The sequence below is a fragment of the Pithys albifrons genome, chromosome 18, assembly GCF_047495875.1.
Source record: "Pithys albifrons albifrons isolate INPA30051 chromosome 18, PitAlb_v1, whole genome shotgun sequence".
In the NCBI taxonomy this organism is placed as follows: Eukaryota; Metazoa; Chordata; class Aves; order Passeriformes; family Thamnophilidae; genus Pithys; species Pithys albifrons.
Window position 1 is genome coordinate 245,314 of NC_092475.1, and position 26,963 is coordinate 272,276.

A 26,963-nucleotide genomic window follows, 5' to 3' on the forward strand; every position below is an offset into this window, starting at 1 on the left:
ACACAACTGAATATTTTAAGAGCTCACTATTACTTTAAACTTTCTACCTACTGCAAAGCTCTGTTTCATCTTTCATATAAAAATAAAAACATACTAAAGAAACCCAGATACACCAAGTAGGAACACTTTTGTGTTTCTGGCACTTAAAAGCTTTGTGCGCAAGTTACGCATTTTTAGATGGCCCAAATGGCACATGCATGACATGAACCCCTTTTAAAACTGACTTTATTTAGAACACATTGATGCCTGCTACATGCATTGGTGCACCTGAGAATGAGTTCTGGACCATGACTACATTAGAAAGGAATTATTTTATACAAACATTTGGTGCTGCAGCCCCTCTATCAGCAATTTAGTCTGGTCTTTTAGACCCCATGTTCTCACTATACCTAAGTGGTTTAGTCTTTCTGCAGGACCAATCCTTGCACCCCATTAGGGTTGGCAACATGCCTGATGCACCACACACGCAGGGCATCCAACCTGGTTTTCAGCAAATGTCTGTAGATTAGAATCTGTCAAAACTGCCCTCTGCAAATCTCTACTGTGCACAATAGGAGGGAATGGTCAGGGCATTTCCTTCCAAACTAGTCTATTGCTGGGAACTGCAGCATTAATGTGGTTGTGGCCCTAGTCCAGTTTTCTCTTTAGCAATTGTTCAACCTTGGGAATAGCATTTACTGGCATTCAAATACGGTTGCAGTATAATTTTATGCACTCATCAAATTTGGAGTAGCAGACTCCAAAGGTGCCCTAACAACTGTGCAACCCAGCACAAACTGCACTTCATACCAAGTCTCATGAAACAGGTCTTAAAAATCCAAACACACATCAGGAGCAACCAGGTGTCATCCAGTGAGACAGCTTTCCACATAAGCTGTTCAGAAAAGCCTTGGTATGTTGCCTTGACTGGCACCGCTTTGTGCTCATCTGCATTTGGTGTGTGATGTGTTAGATAAGCCCGTGGAAAAGAACAGCCAACATCAAACCAAAGAGCCTCTGCCAACAGGTCCAAGTGAAGCTCTTCCCTGTAGAGCACACCCCAGATATGGGCAGAGGGAAAAACAAGGCATGCTGTGGAGGCAGTTATTTTACTTCAGACACAAGCAATGGCATTGTGATTGTGAAGATCTGTCTTACTGCTGAAGGTCATGCCTTAAGGTTCAATGGGGCTGAAGTGCCAACTCTGCCTGTTCTGAGCAGAACACAGGGAAAAAACACCCTTCTGATTTCTCTGCTAGAGGGAGCAACTTTCACTTTTTTTACCTCAGCCTCTCTACATTCATAAACTGAAAGGTAATAATACATTTAATCACCACCTTTGGATATTGTGAAAATTAGTAAATGTTTAGAAAGCACTGATGATAAGGACTTAAGTAAGTCATATCAGATAGTGTTACATTGTCTTCACTAAAATTGTTTTCCTCTTCTCATTTAAAGTGCCTGCAACATTTACCTGGTATTTGACTCCTCATGACTGAACTTTCCTCTCTGGGACTTAATAAAAAAAGGCAGTTAATTAAGTGCAAATTCTATTGTTATTTAAAGATTATCTGCCGTGCCACAGATTTAAACATCAAGTATAGCTGAGTAATTTCACCCTTGAACCTGTAATTTTTTTCAACTAAGAATTAGCTTAGTAGCTACTAATCAGCTTGCAAGGCAAATATAAGGGGAGAAAATCAATTTACATTTTCTGTTTGAAGTTTGTGCCAGGTCATTATATAGAAAGACTAATCTGCTAAATAATTAAGGCTCTCTATTTGTGGACTGAGACAAAAGAAACATTACAAGTGACTAGTAATTCTGTGCTGTCATTTGCCTCTAATCTATAGTGAGACCATATACTTCAAATATATATTAGTCTGAGTAAGGTTTAACAGTCAGTCAAATGGACTTTCTAGAAAAGCACCTGATCTGTACCAAGGAAAGCAGAAATAGAGTCATCCCTTAAGGTCGTTATCTCTGGTTAAAAGTCAGCCTCTTCTCTGCTGACTGAGCACAAGGAAAGGATGTTAGAGGCAAGCAGCTTCTGTAACAAAGTACACACATCCTTATTAAACATAAATTACTGCAGCAACAGCTCCAAGCACTGCAGCAGCTGCTGCAAACTGCAGTATTTGCTGTAGAACACTGTTCATGTTCCACTGCCACTGCAGTGCGTGCACTGCATTTCACAGAACAAACCATTCTTCCTGCTGACAGAGATACTTTCAATTCTGATTGTCCAATACGAGGCACAATGTTTCATAGTTAAGATACACACAGGAACTAAGCTGACAGAATTCAGTGCCTTTGAAAGTGAGGACCATTGTGCACATCAGCGATCAAACTTTTAACAGCTTTCTAAGGCAGAGACGGAAGATGCAGTGGGTTCACTTACTTTTCTTGGAGAAGAGTTTATTTCTTTGTCCAACATGCCTCAGCTTGTATTCATTCTCTTCACAATTGCAGTCTTCCCTATTCCTGTTGTAATACTTGGGCAAAATATTGGAGGTGCCTTTGCGGTTGCCGCCGGCTGCCAAGTTCGCCATTCCCTTGCACTTGTGCAGCTTGAGCTTTCCACTGGCATCTTCCACACACTGCCATTTCTGGAAGTGAAAAATGGTCATTAAAACTCTGTCCCAGCTGTGCTCTACCTAGTGGCCAGTTCAAGCAATCTATCAGATATTCCTCACTGTAGTAAACTAGGGTTCAACTATCACCTACTACCAAACCAGAGTTTTTGTAATCTTCCATTTTTAGACAAAACAGGAACTCTTTGGAACACCCTTGCATTTGTTCCTGATTTTGTTTCTTGGAGGCAGAACAATGACCATTTCTTAACAAAATCAATGCTATAGCTAAAAATATGGACATGACAAATGACAATTTTCAGAAGCATAATTATAGCATAAACTAAGGACATTCAATCCTAAGTACTGATAATCTCACTAAATGTGTAATCCATAACTCAGTGGGACCAAAACTTTCAACTTTATGGAAGCTCTCCAGACAGAACCATAGAATGGTTTGGGTTGGAAGGGACCTTAAATACTACCTCATTCCAACCCCCTTGCCATGGGCAGAGACACTTTTCACCAGACCAGGTTGCTCAGAGCTCCGTCCAGACTGGCCTTGAACACCTTTGGGCATGAAGTAAAATTTCAAATTCCCCATCTCACATTCAAAGCTTTTTTTACCTCTCCTTTACTTTACACTCTGTCCTTTTCTCATCCTTCACTCTACTTCTGAGTCTTTGTCCTCCATTTGTGCTTCTTGTCTCCTGCTGGGACTGCTCAGATTTCTCTGTGCATCGAATAGCAGGTCCCCATATCTTGTTTAAGTCAAAAGAAAGAAACCCAATGACTTTAGCAAGCTTTCACCTAATTCTGACCCAGACTTCTCATTTTTGCAGCAGGATGTGAAAATTCCCCTTTTGTACCGAACACTCCAGATACTACTAACTAGAGTGTGCTGCAGGATCAGGAGACACCTGCTAAATAACCACTGTATGTGGGCACCGTGACCTCCTCCAGGGCAGCAGTCTTATTAATTTGGGCTCCTTGTGCTTACTATGCAGAGCTGTGAGCAGCAACAGCAAACAGGCATTTGTCATCTGAGAAGTTGTTTGGGTGCACCCATATTTAGACTCAATCTATCCTCAAACAAGCATATTTGTCTCCCCTATTCCTGTTGTCTAGGCAGAGTACCAGGACATACTCTCTATAGGGTTGAGACTCCCTTGAGAGCCCTTCACAGACTTTAACTGATCTGATTGTTTGGCAGTTCTTCCTGATGTCCAACATAAATTTCCTTTTGCTCAATTTCATCCTATCACTTCCAATTACGTCTGATTGAACTGCTCAAAACAATTCTTTCCCCTCTATCTCCCAAGAGTAAGGATGCAACACACATATCTCTTATTAGCACATCTTTACCTTGGAACTTTTGGCAACTCTAACTATAGAATGGATGTTTTATACCCACTTCTTAAAGAGGTCAAAGGTATTTTATCATCCATGAAAGAAAACATAAGCCTGTGAATGTGTGCAGGTATCACAGGGCCTCCCCCTTTCTTCCACAACTGAGACATGTGATAATTAAAGTAAGAAAGCCTGAATATAGCTAAGTTACCTTATGCAAAGAGGCAGACTCAGTGACAAAATGGATTTGGAAAGTCTCTCTTCCCCACTGTTCTTACCATAGTGTTCAAAGTATTTGGGAAGACAAAAGGAAGAAGCTTAAACATCTTTCAAAAAGAAAATACTAATGGAAAAAGAAAAACTGTATTTTTGCATACTATTTACTAGATGATCTTATAGCAGAAACAGTAGCTTTTCCCCTAGTTCCTCCAATAACATTTCAAATTCATAAAGCAATGGATTGCTCCAACACAGGTAAAATTGCAGCTCAAGACATCTGATGACAATACACTATTGCATGTAATATTCCTTTTAAGTGTAGTATTTTTAGGAAGAACAGGACATGGTAATTTCTCACTATACTACATCTGAAGAAGAAACCAAAGGAGGAAAAGAGCATCTGGAAAATTTTTACACATATGAATTGGATCCAAATACTTAACAATGGACTCATTTCACAGGTACACTGAACTACATGACCAGTTTAGGCAGAAGAAGGGAGCCTGGCCCCTGACACTGCAAATGAACTACTGTGGCCTAAGCACTGACTCCAGAGTTGGGAAGCCCTTCCTTCAGATTGTGTCTGCATGAACAGTCACGTTCCACACACTGACTTACCCTGAGAGCCCTCTGAGCTGCCAGGACAGGGAGCAATGCCAGTCCAATATGTAGACCCATTTACCTTCCCTACAGAATGTTACAGTCCCTGCAAGGGGCATCTGCCCCACACCTGGATGACAGCAGTGGCACAGAGTCAATTCTGCCCTGTTTCCAGAGCATGAGCTTCTCCTCATTGGAGACAGCCATCCATGCTTTGCCTTCGCACTGCTCTCGTAAATCGACAACATTCTCTCTGGTGCATGGCAAGACCAGGTACTGATACTTCTCGAGGTACTTTTTTCCCCTGAATTTCTTCCATGTAACTTGGATCTAAAGTGAACATATTTTCATACCTATCTAGAACAGTTACGCAACAAGAGAAATGACACACAGTGAATGATCTTTATGCCCATATGCACAAACTGCCTCCAGATATAACTGCATGTGTGTTTTCCCAGTGTGTTTTTGTTCAGAGGAGAGATACACTGAGTTAGCAGAATGTTAGTTTCCCATTATTATATGTAATTTCAAATAACAACAAAATTAACTAAACAGATAATGGAAAGCAAAGCAAACTATATGTATTTGGAGAAGGCCAATCCATTAGATACCCTATAGATTCTCATCACTAATGAATCCCAACCCACAGACTATTTGGGGAACAGAATGTTAAAACAGCCCAGGTGGTTCTCTTAACAGTAGTCAGGAATCAAAGCAGAACACTTGAATCAGAATTTTCTGACTGACAGTCAATCTCAAAAATGCTGTACTACGGTTTTGAGCAAAGGCCACAGAGTCATTTGATTCATAAGCTGAGAGAGACAATGATGTGAAACACATCACCACAGTGAAGGTGGTAAGCTCAGCCTAACTACAGCTGCTTACTTTCAGTCAGGGGTACAAATGCCCTACCTGGCCAAGCTGTTCACAAGCTGTTTGATACTCAGCTCGCTGACAGAGATCTTTCACACGCTGATATTTGGGTAGAAAGTTTTCTTCTTGGGCATCTACCTTCTCATTCTCCCTCTTATGCAGCAGTTTACTGAAAGAAAAAAAAGTATTTATTTTTACATTAATTCCAAAAGATATAAATGCAGTTTGCTGAAAAGACTCAGAGGAGCAGGTTATTTTCCAAGTCCATAGCACCACTGGCAGCCAAAACTTAATAGTCCAGTACAAACTAGCACTCAGCCCCTCCAGTGACACAAGTTCCTCATGTCGTGCCCTCAGGGAGCGCACACAAACATACAGAACCATGTGAGTTTCATGTCTGATTGGCAGGCAGTGACAAGGGTTAATCTAGAGGCCCTTCCTCCTCATTCCACAGAGCAGCACTTTGCAGCCCCTTGTGCCCTGCACTGATGGATCAAGGCAGAGGTGCAGAGGGAAGGGCAGCAGGTGAACATGCAGAGAAGTGGGGTTGGCCACACTCCCAAGATCCAAGCAGCTGGGGACGGGGTGGGAGGGGAGGGGGGCAGCAGCTGAAAGCAAAATGTGATGCCTTTCCATCTCTCAATGCAACAAAACTCCCTTCCCCACCCCAAGAGCACATTTATGGCTGTAGGCAAAGGCCATACATTGCCTCCAATCACACAATCACTGCCATCAGGCAACACTGCAGCCCTTGGCACAGCTAAATGGCTTTAGACTGTGGTAGAGTCTGCTTTGGCTTTAGCTATTCTTTATCCTTCTATTTAAAAAGACTGGGCTTTGTGATTAACACTTTGCTTACCCTCTTTCCACTAGGAACGAGTCTCTCCACACCTTCGTTTTTTTCTTTAAATGGAACCTAGGAGGAAACAAGGAGAGGAAGAAGCAGCTCCCACAAAACCAGTGACCAAGCTGTGCCCCAGTATTCTCTCCCATCCCAGTCTCACTGAGCAAACTCACCATGGAACTGCACAAGGGGCCACCCAGCCCTCTGAAGCAGGCACACCTGCCTCTGCAGTGCAAACCATCAACATACACAGGACAGACTTTCTCACAGGGCTAAAATCCACAACGGGCTCACAGAGTACACTTGCTTCAACATTAACTAAATCATCCTTGATCACAAAGGACTGCAAATTAAATCCAGATTTCATGACTCAAGTTTGGGCTTTTAACCTGCCTACTACCCACAAAGCAGCTGCTCCTTTCTCCCTCTCCCTCCACCCAAATACTTGTAAACCAAATAAATCTCCTTCCCTTTTTCTGCTGATTTTCTCTAGCAAGTATCCAGTCCAATTCTATTCCTCAGTCTTTTTTCAATGAAAGTACTGATGAAAGTCTTAAATAATAACTGCAGTTTTGAGTTCTAGCCTGTCTTTATATTATAGTCTGACTTACAATCAACCCTTTCAATTCAATTATTCTACAATTTATTCAAAATTAAACGCTTTGCTACAAATGATGCCACCGAGACAATTAAAATCTGTAACTCACATGGCTAAAGATCTTCACATGGATCCCTCTCTTCTACATGGACTATATTTAGTATATACAGATGCTATATATACCATGCATCTACTACATGAACATGTCAAAGTGAAAATAACTAACTGAAGTGAGTCCTATTCTGCCAGTCTTCAGACTTTCCACTGAATGAGGTAATCATATAGATGGCAATTTTATTCTATTTTACATTAAATTTGCTGCTGAACACTTGTTCAGCCTGTTGTACACACACACATATACGTTTCCACACACATTTCCAGTTCTTACCTATTCACTGGTCTCTCAGAATCCAGCAGCTTTAGAATGGATTTACCATCCATATCAGAGGGAATATCCAATCCAGCAATATCTAGAATTGTAGGTGCGAGATCAATATTCAACACAATGTGAGGATTCCTGAAAAAAACATTCAGGAGAATGCAGTTTAAAGTCCACGTAATGATACCAAGCAACTCCAGCCCTTCTACAGAACCCAAGAATCTGAAAAGGCTTATTTTGTGACACCTGCAAAAAAAAAAAAGAGGACACAATCCAATTCCTTTCCATGACAGGAATTAAAAAAAATACATAGGTAAGTTGCCTAACCTCAAGAGGACTAATTTAGAACTTTAGCACAGAGCATTTTTGAGAAAGCAAAGTAGTTCACAAGACAAAGGTAATTAATTATTGCAAAAGATGGTTCAAAAATATTTAAAAATGTAAGAAAGCACTGGAAAAACTTCTCAAGTGTCTTAGAGAATGAGCATCTACCAAATGTGCTGATGACTTTATTAAGAAGTAGATTTGCCAGGTAGCACATATCTATTTTGAAATACAGTATAGAAATGAGTACATCATATCACAGTAGGCATGTTCTGAAGAGAACATGAGGAGAAATATATAGCTAGACACTACAGTAAACAAATAAAAGTGGCTATTTATGTACAGTGTGAGACAGGGAAAGGCAAGGGATTAGGAAAAAGAAGCAGAGAACAAGCAGTTATGAAGAAGAAAAAAAAAAGAGAGAAAATAACAGCTTTTATTGAAGAAATATCAATCTTCCTAAGTGCCCAAGTTTGCACATTCTGCAAACACTTACAAATAGCCATGCCCTGGTACTTTGCAGAGTATGGCATATGTTCCTCAGATACCACAGTTAAGCCACCACAGTTAACAGGACAACATTTGAACTCAAATGGACTTCAAATTTGCTTAAAATATTGGCATCAACTCCTGAATAGTCAGACAGCTCCTATCTCCAAATCCCTTGAACTGACACAGCTATGTATGAGTAAGTTCCCAGGTCAGAGCATGGCGATGCACAGCCCAGAATTCAGTAGCTAAATGAATGCTCAAATTTCTAATCACGTGGCTTGGTTTTACCACGGTTTCGCAGGAAGTGTTTCCAGTTTATGTTCACAGAATCACAGAATATCCCACCACCCTCTGGGGGAAGAACCTTTTCCTAATACTCAACCCAAGCTCCCCTGATGCAGCTTCACACCGTTTCCTTGTGTCTGCTCAGGCTTCAGTGCCTGCCCCTCTGCTTGTCCTCATGAGGAAGGGGTAGGCTACTCATGGGCTCTGTCCTCGGCCTCCTCTTCTCCAGGCTGAACATGTCAAGTGTCCTCAGGCGCCTCTGACAGGGCCCCAGACCCTTCACCATCCTCGGAGCCTTCTTTGAGTGCTCTCTGGTAGCTTTAGAGCCTTCTGACACTGTGGTGTCCCGAACAGCTCCCCCAGTGGGAGCTGTTTCTGCCCCAGTGCAGAGCAGAGGAGAGCAGAGCAGGGATTGCCCTCCCTGGCCCAGCTGGCGATGCTGGGCCTGGTGTCCCCTGGACATGGTTTGTGTTCCTGGCTACCAGGGCACTGCTGACTCGTGCCCAGCTGGCCACTGACCAGGACCCCCAGGATCTTTCCCACAGCTGCCCTCAAGCCTTTCATTCCTCAGTCTGTACTCACAGCCAGGGCTGCCCCAACCCAGGTGCAGAATCTGGCACTTACCCTTGTCAAATTTCACGTGGTTCGTGATTTCCATCTCTCTGATTTGCCAAGGTCTCTCTGCAAGACCTTTCTGCCCTTTTGAGGGAGTCAACAGCTTCTCCCAATTTAGTATTGTCAGCAAAATTTAGTATTCCTTCAAGTCCTGTGTGCCAGTCGCTTATGATGTTGAACCTTCCAAACTTTCTTCAACCATGTCTATGACAGTGTTGAAGTTGAGTGTGCAATTACTCACAATATTACATATATATGTACACATAATGTTTATCAGCTGTGTGTCAGTGCTTCTCCTCACCTCTTTGGAGAAAAAAAAAACAACAAAACTCAAGACAAGCCCTTCATTGTTTGAAAGTGATGGGAAAGAAAAGACACTAAGCATAATGGTCCACAGACAGTGTTCTCCAGCACTGAGCATAGAGAATCACTGTGTTGCCAGCACAAAGGAAGGATGGGACCAGACATGCTGCTACACTTGTCAGTGCAGAATTCCAGCTCAAAATACAGGACAGAAGAAAGCTGCTAAACTAACACTAATTAATGAGACACAATTTAAAAATTACTACATTTTTGAGTGAGTGAGCAAACAGGCACTGATAAGAGCATGGATGATGAATTAAATTCATGTACCTAATTTGATTTTAATTACTAATAATATGATGCAGTATATTTGATAATAGAAATGAGAGCTTAGTAATGACTGGCTACAGTGACTGCTATTAAAATTTTGTTGGTATCAAAAGGGAGTAATCACAATTACTCTGCAGGAAAAACACAAGGTTCACACAAAACATGGATGATTGAGGTTCTACCACCATTTAAAGAAAATCGGACTGAGAGAGAAGATCAGTTTATTTTCTGATATACTCTCTCTCCAAGGTATTTTATCCTGTTCTTCCAATTTCAGAAGTCTGTCAAAAATAAAATTCAGTGGGAAGACTTCACAGCTTTTATGGATGTTTGGGTGTAAAGATCCTTGACCTACAGCAGATAATGTGGCTGGTCTCTAGCATCACAGGCTGCAGAAACACCAGGTCAGTCCACCTGGGTCACGTTAGCATTGCCTCTCCAGGAAAGCCAAAAACTGCAGTCAAAGGGAGGGACAGCATGTTCTTAGAAGGCTATTTCAGCTCCCTGGAAACGCTGGGCTGCTGAAGACAAAACTCTTTCAGTGCTGACATAATGTGTTTAAATTCCGACTGAGGAATCTCTTCCTGCTTTTTAGAGAAGCAATATTGCTTTTTTCATATGCATAACTGCTGAAAACAAATTGGACACACAGTGCAATATCTACAGAATTTAACATGTGAATCAATTAACTTAACCAGCATATGGAGTGAGATTTTTTTATAGCTACTAGCTATTGTATTACATGCTAGATCCATTTCTCTGCAGTTAAAAACCAAGTGTGCGGAAGACTGTGTGTATGAATTATGCTAAAACATGCACACTAATATAAATACAAGGCAGTAAATTATGGCACTCTGTACAAAATTATCACTTAAGTGCAAATATTTGTTATTTGAAATAATTGCTTAGAAAGTGTATTTACATAATTTCTTGGCTGATCAAAGCTACTGTTTTAATTACAGGCACACTCCCCATGCTTGTGTGCATCCAACAGCCTCAACATGTAATCTCAAAGAATGAACCAAAAGAACCTTTTGTGGATGATAACATATTAACTATTCTTTATAAACTGAAACAAGTGACTACAATGCTCAGCAATAATTACTGTGGCAGTAAACATGATACAGTATATTTTTTAACTTGAAAACTACACAGTTACATGTAAAATTTGCCCCCCTGGAAAGAATGCAAATAAGCATTTCCTACAGTGGACACACTTCAGAAGTGCAGTGGCTTGTGCTGCACACCCATGCAAGCAAGAAGGCAATGGCCTTGACTGAGTTGCACCCGCACGTGTTGTCAGCTCTGCTTTCTGAGGAGACATATTTTTCTGCCAAAGGTGAGCCAGAATTCAGTCAGGACGGGCAGAAATTTGTGCCTCCCTTTGGCTGCCAGGTCAGCACAACACAACCCAGATGTAAACATAAAGAACTTTTCAGGTCACTCCACAACCACACACAACAACCAAGAACTTACAGGGACCCAGCCTCCACGTTTGGACCTCGGACATAAAAAGGAACTCGGATATCAAACTCATATGGCATGGACTTCCCTTTCACCAGCCCAAACTGCCCGATATGATAACCGTGGTCCGCTGTATATATTATATATGTATTGTCCAGTTCTCCTGTTTCAATCAACGTATTGTAAATCTGAAAAAAAGGCAAAACACAATATGAAATTCATTCCACTGAGTAGTACTACATGTGCAATACTGGATATAATTTTCCACCTATGTATAACATGCAAATAAATACCAACCATTCAGGACAGCTCTGAGTTATCACAATGAACCACTGTGAATAATCCAGAATCACAACTAAATTTCACTAGCTGAATATTGCAAATATTACAAGGTGGATTTCTGTTTTCTCTTTCAAGGCAGAACACATTAACATGCCATTCTCAAGTGTTTGGGTTCAGCAGTTTGCATAAGAGCTGTCAAGGTACGACTAAATACATATAGCAACAGAGAGAAGAGTTTCAAGGTGTCATTTTCTAAATTTCTCAGCCCTTTTCCTGGAGCAAATAATTTTAACAAACTGACAGTATTTTAAATCTGACATGTATTTAAGCAATGCTCAACGATCTTGCCTTTGGACAAATGAGTTCCCATTATGCAGAATATTTATGAAGTAGCTTCCAGATAAATAATACTCTCTCATTACAGAGAATTAAGAGGAAATTTGACACTGTGGTTGCTTCTACAGATTTACAGAAGAATCTTTATCTGAAATGTATCAACTTGAGCACCAAAGATCAATTTGTATGTGACCCTTCAGCCTGCAAAGGTACGAAGGCGGTGGGGTAACCCCAGTGGTGCCTCCATATCACATCAGCAGAGGAGAAAACAAACTCTGAAGTTGTTGGTTTAGGGGGGTGGTTTTGCTTCTTTTATGGGTTGTTTTGTTTGGGGGTTTTTGTTTGTTTGTGTGTGTTTGTGGTGGGGCCTTTTGTTTTGTGTGAGGTCTTTGGCTGTTTTTCCTTTTTACTTTTGAAAGGCTATTAGACACATATAATTCAGTAGAAAAGATCAGGCTAACTTGGTAATTAGAACTAACAAACAACCTAACTGATTTTGCCTGCAGCGAATGAGTCAGAGCAAAACCATTTTACTGAACAGAAAATCCAACAGTGTAGTCAAATCACTGATCTCCCTAATACTGGTAAATCTGAACCATCTGAACAGGTTCATTAACATGAGGCACAGATCATACTTTTCCTGAATCAGTAATGATAAGACATTAGTAACAAATTTATGCAATGCCACCCATATGATCTCATCTTTGCCTTACAGAACTCCACTTACTTTATGTTCTACCTTTGTTGAATAAAAATGCCAAGAGATAAGCAGTAAATTGCAATACCTTTAAATCTGCCTTTTTAGACCTGGAAAATCACTCTTATTCAAAGTGGCTTTTAGTGAATTCAGACATTTCTGCTGAAGACACCTTGCATTAAGAGATCTCAGTGTTACCTAATACAGACTTAATTAAAATTTTAAAGTATCGAGTTATGTATTTATTTATTTCCAACATTTAGCATCCTGGGCTAGGTTTATCATGGGATCATTTGAGTTACAACTCCCATAACTTTTTGCTGCTGTTGTTTTCTTCTCTGAAGAAAGGATCAGAACAGGCACACATTTAGGGAGTTATTTCCAACATACTGTAGGATGACTTTTCGCTATCAGAGGATACATTTTCAGGACGTATGATAGATATTTTTTCAGGTGATTCCTTCTTCTTCCCCTTACTTCGTAGTGGCTCTGCAGCAACAAACCAGCTCACACCAACCACCTAATGCTGCCTGTCTTAGGAGATGAGAAGCCTTATACACTATTTGAATAAAGAGATAAAATCATCAGAGGGGAGAGGATTACACACTATTAGAAAACTGATGCAGTCCTCCTCCTCCTCCTTTCTCCCTTATCTTCATCTACAGGACAATGTAGAGCTTAACTCAAGAAAGGAGCACTTGTTTAACAACCAAAAAAGGCGCCCCCTAATCTTACCATCTCCATAGAGTCATCCACAGACATGAGTGTTTGAAGGCGCTTTCTCTGCAGCATGTTGGTGAACTCCATGTGGATAGGCTTCATGGGACCAGTATACCTCATTATCCAGTGTTTGTCTGGATTTGGAGCATAATTATAACTGGGAGTACTAAGGGACAGAAAGAAAACCAGAATGTTTTAGCCAAGTAGAAAAAAAGCCATAGTAATGAATATTAGTAATTTCTATTTGATCAACACTATAGGACTTACTCTCTGAGGTGCACAAGAAAATACTAGATTTACTTTGGAAATGTCTTATACTTTTATATTATGAAACATGGGAAAATAAAAACAACTCTGTGGGGAATAAAGTCTATGAAAAGAGTAAAAATACACCTTGTTTTTCCAGTGACTTCAGACTAATGTGGACACCTTTCAAGGCCAAGAGACTGGCCAGAGAAGCCTTAACTCCTCAAGTATGGTCAGGATGAAGCACATCCTACAGAGCTCCTACTCATGTAATTGCTTTGCTTTCACTCTGCCCACATTAGTGCCAATACTATGGCTTGTACAAGCTGTTTAAAAATAACCATAGAACTTGCGGAAAAGGTTCTACTACGTTCTTTAACAGCTTGTTGGAATTCAGCATGACTGGCTACTTGAGTATTTTGACACTCATTCACCAGAGAAGCAGAGGCACTCTGCCTACTGGCATCCAACTGCACATGAGCAGCAGAAGTGGGTACACAGCTCGATTTTAAAGACCTGCCAAGAAAAGAAGGGGTGAAGGGAAACAGCCTTGTATTTTGAAAACACATTCAAGCCACCAACTCCTTTGTGATCATCAGAAACTTTCAAGTCCCTGCAAAATCCCCAAAAGTGGATTCAATGTCCCCCTGAAATGTCACTGCCCCTCCAAGTTCTCACAGTCCTGAGACACCATTGAAGTGATAAGGAAAAATATAACATTGCCCATGGTGTCGCATGTTGGGAGTCCCAGATATTGCTTTGCTGTGCTAATTATATTGCTCTAGGTTAGCTGGACATAAAGGGGGGGTTTATTACTACAATGCCAACTCTCTTCATCACCAACTCCCTAAGAAGTTATATCATAGCTTACAGAAATACAATTTTTACCAACTATGTGTATTCCTTAAAAGTTTGCTCTTACCTAAGGTTGAAAACCACCTTTTACAATTTCTTCACGCCCTGGCTCAAACACATCACCTGCGGAGTCTAAAATATTAAAATTACTTCTCCTAAGTAATTTGATTAGGCTTCCTTCTTTCATTCAGAGCAATAAACTCAGTCTATGCAAATGCACAAGCCCAGAGGGTGACACAGGAATACTGGAGAAAACAGCAGATACTCAGTTACTTTCCTCTTAGCAACACAAAATGTTCTGATAAATTCCGCTCCTATTTGGCAAAATTCTGTTGTAGTTTATGTGTACACAACAGGGCAGCAGGGTAAATTATGAAGATAAACAACAGTAATATAAGTTGAAACATCATCAAAATACTGTGCATCTAATGTATCTTTGACTATAAAAGGTAGTCAAGAGATTTAAAATCCATATGAAACTAATAATTTGACAGTGAAATGTTTTATGCTGAAAGCCTCTGTTAGATGCTATCTCAAAAATGTGCGTAGGGCAAAAGGGGAGGCTTCTTCATACAGGGAGGAAAGGCTGGTGTTTGTTCTCTCCACAACGTTAATAGTCTCTTGAATCTCAGAATGACATTGTGGCCAAAATAATGACATTGCTTCTTTGAAAATGCTGACAGTTATGGAAACTGTTGCTATGTCATGCCCAGAATGAAGCAAAAACCCTTCAAAAACTCCTTTTTAGCTTGATCATGATTTCCTGGCTGGTTTGAAACCTCGCACTATATAATCCAACCAAAGCCTGTTGATTTTCTTGAATTACTACAAATGTAACCCTCTTATACTTAATAGATTTGTCTGTCTTGTGGGAAAAATACTCAAATGTAACACTCTCAGAAGTTGGTTAAGATAACTCCTTCAAATGCACCCAGAAGAGAAGTCCCAGCCAGATTGCATTTGACCTTGAAAAAGACGGGTGGTCAAATGTGCCCTCCATTGCAGTAACATTTCTGATCACTATTAAGCTGCCCAGCTGTCATGTTCTCTGCAGCTCATGGCATTAGCAGTAATAAAGGAAAACCAGCCCTGGAGCCAAGGGATCTGCTCAGTGAATAGTTTCAAACATGACAAGACCACAGACACACATAGGAAGGAGTTCTCCAGAATGAGACGGAGAGAGACTGAAGTGTAGGGCAGAATGTCCTACCAGCCCGACTATGGAACAAAAGAAGCAAGAGAACAACACCTACATTGCCACAGAAGTGCACCCCAGGTCTCCCAACCCATCGAAGCAGCACCCTGACTGTCGATGCTAAACCCCACACCACCAGCTTTTAAGCAATGCCACACAATGCAGCGTGGACACGACCCCATGCCAGCCCTGCAGTGCCACTTGCACCTGGTTGTGCACACACAGCTCCAGAACCCGCCTGGACACCTGGTGGGTGCTGCCACCAGCCCAGGCACAGAGCCCTGCCCGGGGGGTCCTGCCCCTGAGTCTGGCACAAAGACTGTTCAGGGTATTGCTCACTGCTTTGGGGCAACTCCCAAGTGTTCCTTCCACCTGCCCTACCACAGCCATGTGACAATGAAATGGCAAGAACTGCCTGCAATCCTTTATCATTGAGATTTACCTGTCACTGAGGCTTTCCCTGGAATATGGGAGCAAGGGGAAACAAGGAGGAAAAGCAGGAAGCACAGAACGATTTGCATGATTCCCCTGACTCCACGTACGTGTTCTGCATTTTTTACATTTATTCCTAAACCCAGACCAATAAAAACCCTCACAAATTATTATAATTATGCAGTGCTGGAAAAATTGTTTAGAAGATGACTGGCAGTTTCTTTGTGTGAGATGTACATCAAATTCATATCCAAAAGAAAAATTCAGTTCCTTAGTCTATCAACATAATTTCTTTTTTACAAACAAAACTTCTTTCCATGAAGTCACACTTCCTGTGTAATTGATATCATTGTAAGAAAAGTCACATAAAATAAAAAAAAAAGTGTAATTACTTTATAATCAGGAAGATAAACCTACTTAGTGTGAACAATCAAATTTAAACCATCAGCAAAAGAAAAATATATGTCATTTATATTTTTCACTTCTGACATTCCTCAAATCCTTCTATTCTTTTTCTCTCAACTAGCAAGAAAATAAGTGCAGAATGTTGCATGATAGATGATTATCATCTCCCAGATCCAAATGTCTTCTAAAGGCACCTCGTAAGACCGAGGTCAATACTGGCTATAAGCCATGAGAAACTGCTCACTGGTCATTTCTGGCATTTTCATTTCAAAGAACATAAATGAGCACAATATGGCAAACAAACATGAAATACTTCATTGTTGTAGATCTATGCCACAGATTCTCTTTGGGCACAGTAGAAAATAATGAAATACATAATTCTAAGTTATGCAATAACCAGACAATAGAACAAAGGAAGCTTTTCCCTCAGATTCTATTTTACAATAAAGCAAAAAGGCTCAAATGGATTTCACTGGACTCTGGACTAGGCCTGAGCAGCTTTGGCCACCAATTGATCACTACTTCCGTCAGTTCCCAGCTTCTTCACAAAATCCAAAATAAAACAGAATTCCCCATAAAAAGAAAGTTACAAAGGCTGAACCTCAATGAAGGCATGAAGCCAGTAATTAGAAAACTACTGCAATATTTTCAGTTGTGTCAAGAGGTGATTTGGGAAAACGACTCACTTTGTCCACACGTGAGGAGATACCTGCAATGCAGCATTACAGAGCTCTACCTGTCAAATGTCTCTGTGCTATAAAGCAGAACCATCTCGACATGGAGCTTGTGAGCATGTTAACTCGGGAACCAGGTGATACTGGTTTTGGAATCCATTCAAGACACTGCACTGGATCATGCAGAGACATTCCAGATCGTTCAGAAATGGCTTGTCCAATTTGGTGCTGCAGGCTGGCATTTGCTTTCTTTCCATGTATCAAACAGGATAGTAAGTATTGCATACTACATAATTTCTGCTAACACCCATAAAAGAATATAGTTTATACATAAGGATAGGGAGATATGAGTTTCTTCCCCTGAAGAGTTTACAGCCCAAGAACCAGATTTCAATGCCCCTGCTCAAAATAAAAACAGTGCTTTAACCCCCACGTAGGCTGCAACTATGTCAAATTAATTCTGCAGCCATTCTCAAGATACTTGTACTAGTCTGAAGAGACACACATGAAAAAAAGATCTGAAAACTCTTCTTTTGTATTTGTGACAAGGTTACTCCAAGAGTATTACAAAGAAAAACACTGCTACCCAGGACTTCCATACTCCAGAACCTGAAAATCAAAGGTTTGGGTTTTTTCTTACATGTGTTGTGAGGCATTAGGAAAGAGATGTGAGTACTGAGGGGCTGAGTCTTCAGGGCCATGAGGAGCAGCATGGCTTAGAACCATCAGCACGGGCCTGTGAGGATACATCTTCTTGGAGAGTCTGAAGAAGGTAATACTGTCATTGGTAATCAGATCAGTTAGATAATCCTGCAAGTAGAAGTAAAAGGATAATGAGATACTTGAAAAGGAATTTCAAACTGGAGGGTGAGAAGGAAAGGGGAGGTCTAAGGTATCATAAGAAACAGGAAAAAAGGAGCTAGTTCACCCAGAAAGATGGGAGGAAGGAGTAAGTTGCAGATGTAAAAATCAAAAAACTAAAACCAAATCCTTCTTTCTTCACTGCCTAGAAATACAAAAAGCAACATCTTCTAGCTTTTCCTCAAAAATGCATGGCATTAAAGATCAAATGGTACACTTTGTTGCCAAAGTGGGTGATTACATTATGAAGATTACAATATTAAATACAATGATCAGGTACTAATTAAAAAAATGAAAAGGAAATCAGAGTCAGTATGCTCAAGGTGTATAGTCCGATCTCACATCATAAAAGCACTTTGAAAATCCAAATGGTTTGGTGTTCTTTTTTTAACCTCCCTCTGAACCACAAGTCAGTACAGGATGGTGGGCTAACTGGACCACAACTTTCTCTGATGGAGATGTAGCTCTATCACATATATTGTTGAGAATTTAGAAAACCTCCTTCAGAAGAGCTGGACTGTCTTTCTGTTTTCTAAGAAGTATCATTAGCATTCCTCTGATATCTGCAAGAGCTACAGGGATTGCAGACAGTACTTTTAATGACAAGCCACGTTCTCACTTACGCTGCTTCACAGGAAATGCTACAAATACAAATACCCCTCAAACATGAGCAGAATATGAAACTGCACCTTTAAAAAAACAACAACAACTGTTACATTACAGCAGAATGTAAAGTGAGACATCACATCTGGCTCTGGTCAAGCCAGCAGGTACAAGGTGTGGCACACATGGGATTGCATTTCCTTCCCAGGACAGCTTTGTGGCCGTGGCTCAGACACGCTCTGCTCTCTCCGCTGGCAACGCCCTGGAGCTGAGACCTACACGGAGCATTGGACAAGGGAAGCCTTTGCCATGCACTGGGGTTACTTCCCCCAGTCATTTCCTGTCTACTGCAGAACAAGGTCAGCAAAGTCTCCATTTATGATTTTACACCTTGGCTGGGCCCAACACAAGCCACGTCTGTTAAGAACCTCTCATGATCATGACTGAGATTGTATTTCCACTCATGAAGGAGGTATGAATAGGCATAAACTGAAGGACTTCCATTTGTAAGAATATGCAGGAGAAGAGAGAATGTACAATAAGCCAGATCAAAGCAACACTGACTTCTGAACATGCTTTCAATTCCTGAGACAACACTCATAGCTGAGAGGGAATACTGAAGTGCTCTCAAAAAGTGCAGTTTATCTTAATGTGCCTCTTCTTTAACCTGGTCGGTCACTTTAATTGTGTAACTCATCTTTGATTTAGCCATCAGAAGAGCAGTTTTCCAACCTCATTTTGTAGATGAAGGTTTCCACATGGGCAAAGTGAAAAACACTGCAAACCCAGTGTTTGTCAGGCCAAAAGATCAAAGAGAAACATTTCAATTAGCTGATTTCTTCGGGGGCAGGTGGGTGTTGTGTTAAAGCTCCTTATTGTAGAGGTTATAGCTGTACAAAGTTAAAATTCATGTAAAAAAAGTTGACAGAAACTGAAAAAGAGAAATCAAAGCAGAACATATCCTGTAAGAAAATCTGAAAGAATTTAATTTTCAGAGCATAAGTGCTTAGCAGTCACTTGGGTGAACAGAATAATCAGTAATGTTTTTTCCTAGTTTTCCGCTGGCCCATAAGTAATATTAACTATGTTAATCAGACAGGACTAAAATATATTCTGATTATACTGTTCATTGCTGGAAAATGAAGTTTCCAGCAACAAAGATGACAGGAAAGAAAGAGAAACAATCTTGCATTTCAGCTTCTGTTGGTTGATTTGACTTCCAGCATTAACATCAACCAGTGCTGTTGCTCTGCACACTGTCATCTGCTTATTGCTGCAGCTGTCTGGTATGCAAGAATGTGAAAATTATAAATATGTTTCTATTTTCATCAGCTTTTTTTAATTACCAAATATGATAAGAAAAACTACAATAAGTGAAAACCTAAACATTTTCAAGTATTGCATACACAAAACAGATCTGAGGATACTGGAACACACAGTTTCCTGTGGATTCCTTGGTACAGTGGATGGAGATGGGGAACAGAGCCTATGAAACCACTTGCCTGACACGGTTCCATGTAAGATATACCTCCATCATAACATCTTTGGTAGGCAGCTGTAAAGATTAGCTCTCTCATTCTTCATAGATCAGAAAGAAAATAAATAATTCTATACACCAGTTGTCTCTTCCCCTTAGCAGCTGGTGCTGGAAAGGAAACCCTAGAAGACTGTGAAGTTTTATCTTTCAACACAAAGTACATTCAATTAACAAGGCAAATGGGGCAGAGGAAAGGGCAAATCACAAAAATTAACCGTTTAAAGGAAATACTGACTGTGAACACCACGCTGATGAAACACACACACGGAGGCAGGATTTGTGCTCAAGAAAAGAAAGCAAACCAAATCACTGTTAAACAAATGCACATTACAAATCCCTTGAGAGGGAGTCTCCTTCCTATGTTACATACCAGAACAACAGCAGTTTACAGACAGACTTATTTGCCTTCATACTTCAGAGTCACTTCAGGCCATTTTAGGACTTCACTAAAGCGGTTCCTTTGGAAAGGAACATTTTTGGCTGAAATAAACATGCTCCTGACTACAAACAGGTACTGAACTGTAACATGCTAGATGAGTTACTATGGAGCCTTTTCGTAAGTCTGGTCAGGGTATAACATCCTTGCAAGGTTATTAGGAAACATGCGCCTGGTATGCCGGGAAATATAATAGTTAATTTTCCCACTCATTCAGAATTACCCTGGGTTCTACCAAGACTCTATGAATTCTCCATCGTATTGTGTCTGTGAAACAAGTTTCTTAAACTAAAAAGATGGGTCTAGCTGGAGGGAACTGCATTCTTACCTCAGTTATGCCTGTGTAACTCCACTAAAGTTGGTTCTATACCAAGGGAATAGATGACAATCAGACTCAGCACACAATAATTAAAGTACAAAGCACAGAAATAGTTATCATGCAGCCTTTAAACCCATTTTCACATCTTCAGCCCATAACACCTAATCCAGTCTCAGGACATGCTGTTTGTTTCCATTGCTCATAACAATGTTTTCAGTACCACGATCCCCCTAGAAGGGAAGGCAACATAATGTCCAAACACTACCACTGTTGGGGGTTGCAGATAAAGTTACACTTACCAACTTTCAAAGATGAAAAGAATTCTTTAGTAAGACTGAAACCATGAAGTGCAGCTTTCTTGTGGTCATGTCCAAATGTTAATAGAAATAAATCAATAAGACCTACCCTGGAGTAGTCATATCCATGCTTCTCCTTCACTCCATTTCTACACAGTGTGTAGTTGTAAAATCGAGAGTTTTTAAGTAATCCAACCCATTCTTTCCAACCAGGAGGCACATAGGAGCCATTGTATTCATTTAGGTACTTTCCAAAGAAAGCTAGGGGTAGAGAAAGCAGAAGTGTAGTAAGAAGGCATAACAGAAACACTTCAAAGACACCGTATTTAACCAAACTCCTTCCTTTCTGTTTCTTTTTAGAACAACTTCAATCTATTGTCATGGAGAGAATAAAGATAAGAGATAAGTTTGTCTCTGGGCTTTTTCATTTATATCTGCATAATGCAGATCTTTTGATTTACAAACTGACTCTGTACAGGAGAAACTGGACCACAAATACCACTGTACTTTCTTTAGTGTCTGATACATTTGGAGCGAGATGAACAAAACAGAGAACACTTAAAATAAGATTGGTTATCACATTATCTCATCCAACTCTGAATCACTGGATTTAGCTACACTTTTCATTTTGGTTACACCCACTTAAGCCATCTCCACCTATGGAACTGGCAGAAGCAATGAAGCCACTAACAGGAGGTTTGCTTGGGAGAAATGATGACAAATGAGGACCATAAATATGATGGAACTTTAAACTTGCTGCATAGAAAAAATGGAGCCTGTCTGGCAGAACAAGTACTATGATTTCTACAGGCTGGTGCCTGAACCATTCTCCCAAAAGAGCTGTGCATATGCCAGCCTTGTTCTGTAAACCACAAGTGTACAGACACAAATTATTTTCCAAAGTGGACTAAGAAAAATGAAAAGCATTAGATTACTATAGAAAGAAGACAAGCTCTCCAAAGAACATGGTGTACTCAAGGATACTTTCAAAGTCTTCAGCAAAAAGTTTGTAATTTATAGGAACGTATCTTTCAGTATTAGTTTGTTGGTTTGCTGTTATGTAATCATTATAAAATTACAGGATAAATTATACTGGAAGACTGTATTCACTTACCTAGTTTTTTTAAAGCTTAAAGGCAAAATTCTGCTCTTGGGTCTTCAGACTGCAGCACAATGCAGCATCTGAAGTTTTTAGGGCTCAGAGCTCAGATAACAACTTTTGAATGGTCTGGCAATCCAAGTTAGCATTGCCATAGTGATGAGCACACAGATTTTTACACTTCTTCCACTCATCATTACAAACATTTTTAATGCAGAGGCCCGTAGTGCCTGCAGCATCTCACCCTGGCCAACCATCAGTGAACATCTGTGCTTCGGGAAGGACAACAGAATAGCTAAAATTCTGTTCTCTGGCAGAAGTTAAATGATGTTTTAAGCTATTAACCCTATATATTTAAAGATGATTGCTGTGCATTAAGTACTCTTAAAAATGTATTTAGTTTAATGCTTTTCTGACCTATTTCAACAGCCAACTTTCCAGGTTTTGAGTGCGAGTCTTAAGTTACTCATACAGACTTATTTACCCCTCCAAAATATTTTACTTTTGTATCTGATACCAGTTGTTCCCAACTCAAAGTTGAACAAGTAGCGACATTTGAGCAATCCCTTGGGTGTGCACTGGGGAAGGTGGAAGTGGTAGGTGCATTTCTGCTCTTATTTCTGCTGCAGATCTATATATGTTCAGAACTTTCTGTCCTCTGAGAGACAATCAAGGGAAAGTAGATGAGAAAGTTCTCTCAGTATCTCTTAGTAGGCATGGAACAAGCAGTAAGTCCAAAGGTCAACTCTGTTCTGCATTCACATGGCCAAACATAGTCTCAAACTGACCATGTGTAACAGAATAAACCTAGTGAAACTAATGTATTCATAGAAGAAATATGGGGGTTCTGAGAGAAAAATCCTATAACTGAGTATTAAATTTGCTTCCACGGGAAAGATTAGACATCAGTTCTTACTAGGTACCATAATAACCGACCATATTTTCCAAAAATTGTTAACTCCTAACTACTGAAGTCCCCTGAACAAAGCCATCCCAGTTGGCACCTTTTGTGACAACAGGAACTATGACACTACTGAAAGAATTAGAAGATACAGGATTACTACCTCAGTAACTGCAGTAAATCTAATGGTTTGCATAAAACATACAGTGATTTCCTAAATGTTAGAGTATTTTTAAGGAGGCAAAGAGTGGCTTAACACTACATGTTGTTCTCAGAACCCTTTTGCTCCATCAGTTTCAGAATGCTAAGGAAGACTGGGCTCCAAGTACTTTTTATTACATCTTTTGTATGTCTACAGTAGTTCTTGAATTGCTTATTTCACTGAAGTACTTCAGCAGGTAGACTAAAAGAAGCAGTACAGGTATAGACACACACGTTTTAGTTTACTGCACGTTGACAGCCAGTTTTTCTCTAACCTACAGTACAGTGAGAGGACAAAATTTTCTTGAAGATCACATGCTCCATGCACCATCACAGGGACATAAAAAGAGTAGTACTAAAGGAAAGAGCCTTTACATGCACAGCTCTTCTCTGTAACTGGAGTAAAAAAATATACAATTCACGAAACACAACAGTTGTAAACCACATGTCGTACAGTGACTTGTAACTTGTAACCACTGCAGTTAGAATAGCCTACAGGTTGGTATGCCAAGGGACTGGTCTGATACCTACCAGGACAAAGGCCATGCACAGTAACCTTTGTGACACCTTTGTTCCTCTTCCTGAATTTGTATTGCACATTTCTCAGCTGTGGCCAAGCATCAGTGCCAAGATCTATTTAATGAATCAGGGGAATTGGCTAGAGAGGAGCAGATGAAGCCAAATAAAACAAAAGTACTCAAACCAAGTATCTTGGAACGGTTAAGAAGGAATCAAACTCAAGAATGCTGATGGTGAGCCAAGTCTTGCTTGTCCTTCTCAGGTAAGAAAATTCCCAGTGGAACTGGGGCCAAAGCCCCATTTCACTAATTCCTTTCACTAATGCCTATGCCTATGGCACAGCTTTTACAAAAGTTTAAACACAACCAGAACTGTAAAGCATAAATACTGCTCAACATCCCTCTCACACACCCTCTGAAAGGTAAAGGAAAAAACCTCAAGAAGTGGCAATTTTTACATCAATTTTGTTTTATGATTCAGGACATGATGTCTTGGTGTATCATCACTGCATCATTTCCTACAGCACAAGAAACAGGCGGAATGAGAGCGGAACTTCCCAGCACAGCTCACTATCACTGCTCAGTCTGCTCATGTGCCTTGGAAGCCAATCGTGACCATTCAGGTTTTCCACAAAATGCTTCTCAATGTCGAAATCACAACAGTGAGACATTTTATTAAATATTTAACATGGCTGCCACTTTCCTCTTTAGGTATCATGGTCATAGAAGAATCTCAACATTTAGATATTATCCTCCACTTACCAGAGGCAACATTTCCTACTCCTCCACACATAAAACCCCAAAACCTCCCCAACAGTGGATTGTCATTCTATGAAAAGTTTGTGCAGCCTAACACTGAATCTTTACTGAAATACCAAAGTCTGCATTGTGCTATTCGGGCCACCCTCTAAAGGTTTTTATTTAGAGCCACTCTGTCTATAGGATTTGAAGAAAATCAAATTGCCAAGTTTCAGGGCTATTGAGAGATGCTGTGTAAGAATAATTGTTTGCTGTATTTTAACAAAGCTTTTTTTCAACCTAGCAATAAACCAGAAAGAACACTACTAAAACCATTAGTCCATAAATAAAAACAATACAATCTTACTGAATCCAATTAGAAGAAAGGTCCAGCAGTGGTTCAATATAACCACACACTTCCTTTCAAAAAGATATTCACTGGAATAAGAAGAAATCTACGTTCTACAGTGGTTCATTGTCTGTTTACCTTTTACTTCTGACAAAAAATGTATTTGACACTTTTTTGGTAATTAATCAGTGACCTCATAGTCCTGAAATGCATCCATCTCAACAATCTATCTTGTCCTTCCATTCATAACATATACACAAAGATGGCAAGTGCTATTATCTATCATCTCTGACTTGGAAGACAAGACAAAGGTCTCAGGGCAGTCCTTTCGCTACTAAAACATAGAAAAAGACACCAGGTTGCTTAAATTCAAAGAAATTGAAATCCAACCTCCAGAAACTGGAATAAGAATCTATCTGCAAATTTTATACTGTCCAGTCTCTCAAATCATCAGTGATCTCTATGCCCTTTTTTCACAGATGCCACACAGCTCCTTGTTGTACCTTTGAACTCCTGTCCCACTGAGCTCTTCCAGTGCCCAGTTCTATTGTGGATCGCTGCTGGAGAGCCTGAGTGTACAACCCTGTGGGCCATACAGAACACCCACACCTCAGGCATACACAAAACACAACTCAGTACATTACAAGAGTAAATTAAGCTTGATGATTTTGAAAGACCAGCTTAGTAATTCACCACCACGAACCAAGCCTATCAGAAGTAGGAAGAGCCAGTGGATTTGGGCTACACACCAGGACTCCTCATGGATCCTTGGTTTCCTTTGCAGTAACAGCTTTCATGATACAGCCACTCTGTTGAATATTTTACACCATTTTCAAGTCTGATGGTCTCAAACCATCTAACGGATACAATCTGACAGACCTTGCTAAGGCAATACCTCATTGCAGGTACAACTTCCTTGGGAGAGGCAAAGGAGGAGCAGGCACTGATCTCTGCTCTGTGGCCTCAAGTTGTGTCAGGGGAGGTTTAGGTTGGGTATTACAAAGAGGTTCTTCCCCCAGAGGGTGGTGAGCACTGATCAGGCTCCCCAGGGCAATGGGCACGGCCCCAAGGCTGCCAGAGCTCCAGGAGGGTTTGGATGATGCTCTGGGGCACAGGGTGTGACTCCTGGAGATGGGCCTGTGCAGGGCTGAGGGTTGGACTCCATGATCCTTGTGGGTCCCTTCCAACATGGCATATTCTGTGACTCTGTGAATATTCCTATGTAGAAAGCAAAGATATATGGAAACTAATCTACCTTCAAGATAAATAATTCAGAATCCTGATACCCAGTTTTGAAAAGTCATTTAGAGGTCTTGGAGTTGAATACCTCAACACTTCAGTTCTTAGTCAAGCAAATAACTTCTAAAAATTAATTCTAACTTTTAAATCACTCGGTTATTATTTTTAACAATGGCCTTCAATCCTCGATCAACTGCAAGTTATCTTCCTGCATATAGAGTGTTACTCCAATCTAGATGGTGTTTTCTTTTTATGTCTATAACATGGCAGAGCAGTGCAGTATGGCATAGTGGACACAGCACTGGAGTGTGGATGAAAACTTGCATCTCTCAATGTTGTTATTCACCTGCACACAACCTTGTAGAAAATACTTCACTATTCTGTCTCTGCTTGTGTCTACCTTTTGACTCTTCAGGTCACCAGTTACTTCCTACCAAGCTATTATACACAGAGATCAAGTTCAGTTAGGTTTGCAAGTATTTCTGTAGTAAAAAATAGCAAGCACCAACTATTAGAGAGAGAAAATTCTATAGCAGGGAACAGACACCCAAGAATTTTACTCCTGGCCTGTATCGAGATACTTAAAATTGGTCACATGTTTATTAAAGGAGAGGAATGAACCTGAAAAATATTTATCAATAGTCTTTCTCCTCTTTTGTACAATTTAATGCTCAAATCACTTTAAAATGTCAAAGGCTCAGACAGTGAAGTGCAAAATAATTACTTGAACACACTCAGCCACAGAGTCTTCTTACGCTAATATTAAGGGATGGAAATGGAAATTGTCACTGAGTTT

At 40.3% G+C, this 26,963-nt stretch overlaps 1 protein-coding gene across 6 annotated transcripts in view; it reads right to left on the reverse strand.

The window, feature by feature from the left end:
* SULF2 (sulfatase 2) overlaps positions 1 to 26,963 on the reverse strand; it is an 86,092-nt gene that overhangs the window by 15,898 nt on the left and 43,231 nt on the right. For 5 of the 6 annotated variants that reach the window (XM_071572552.1, XM_071572554.1, XM_071572556.1 and 2 more), the window contains exons 4-11: positions 21,232 to 21,383; positions 17,711 to 17,880; positions 13,279 to 13,429; positions 11,241 to 11,416; positions 7,425 to 7,553; positions 6,454 to 6,510; positions 5,634 to 5,763; positions 2,381 to 2,588 (exon numbers count right to left, since the gene is read on the reverse strand). In XM_071572552.1, the coding sequence (XP_071428653.1) occupies positions 2,381 to 2,588; positions 5,634 to 5,763; positions 6,454 to 6,510; positions 7,425 to 7,553; positions 11,241 to 11,416; positions 13,279 to 13,429; positions 17,711 to 17,880; positions 21,232 to 21,383 (1,173 nt within the window). Of the gene's footprint in view, positions 1 to 2,380; positions 2,589 to 5,633; positions 5,764 to 6,449; positions 6,511 to 7,424; positions 7,554 to 11,240; positions 11,417 to 13,278; positions 13,430 to 17,710; positions 17,881 to 21,231; positions 21,384 to 26,963 lie in introns of those variants that run through there. The other variant, XM_071572557.1, reaches the window with a different exon arrangement.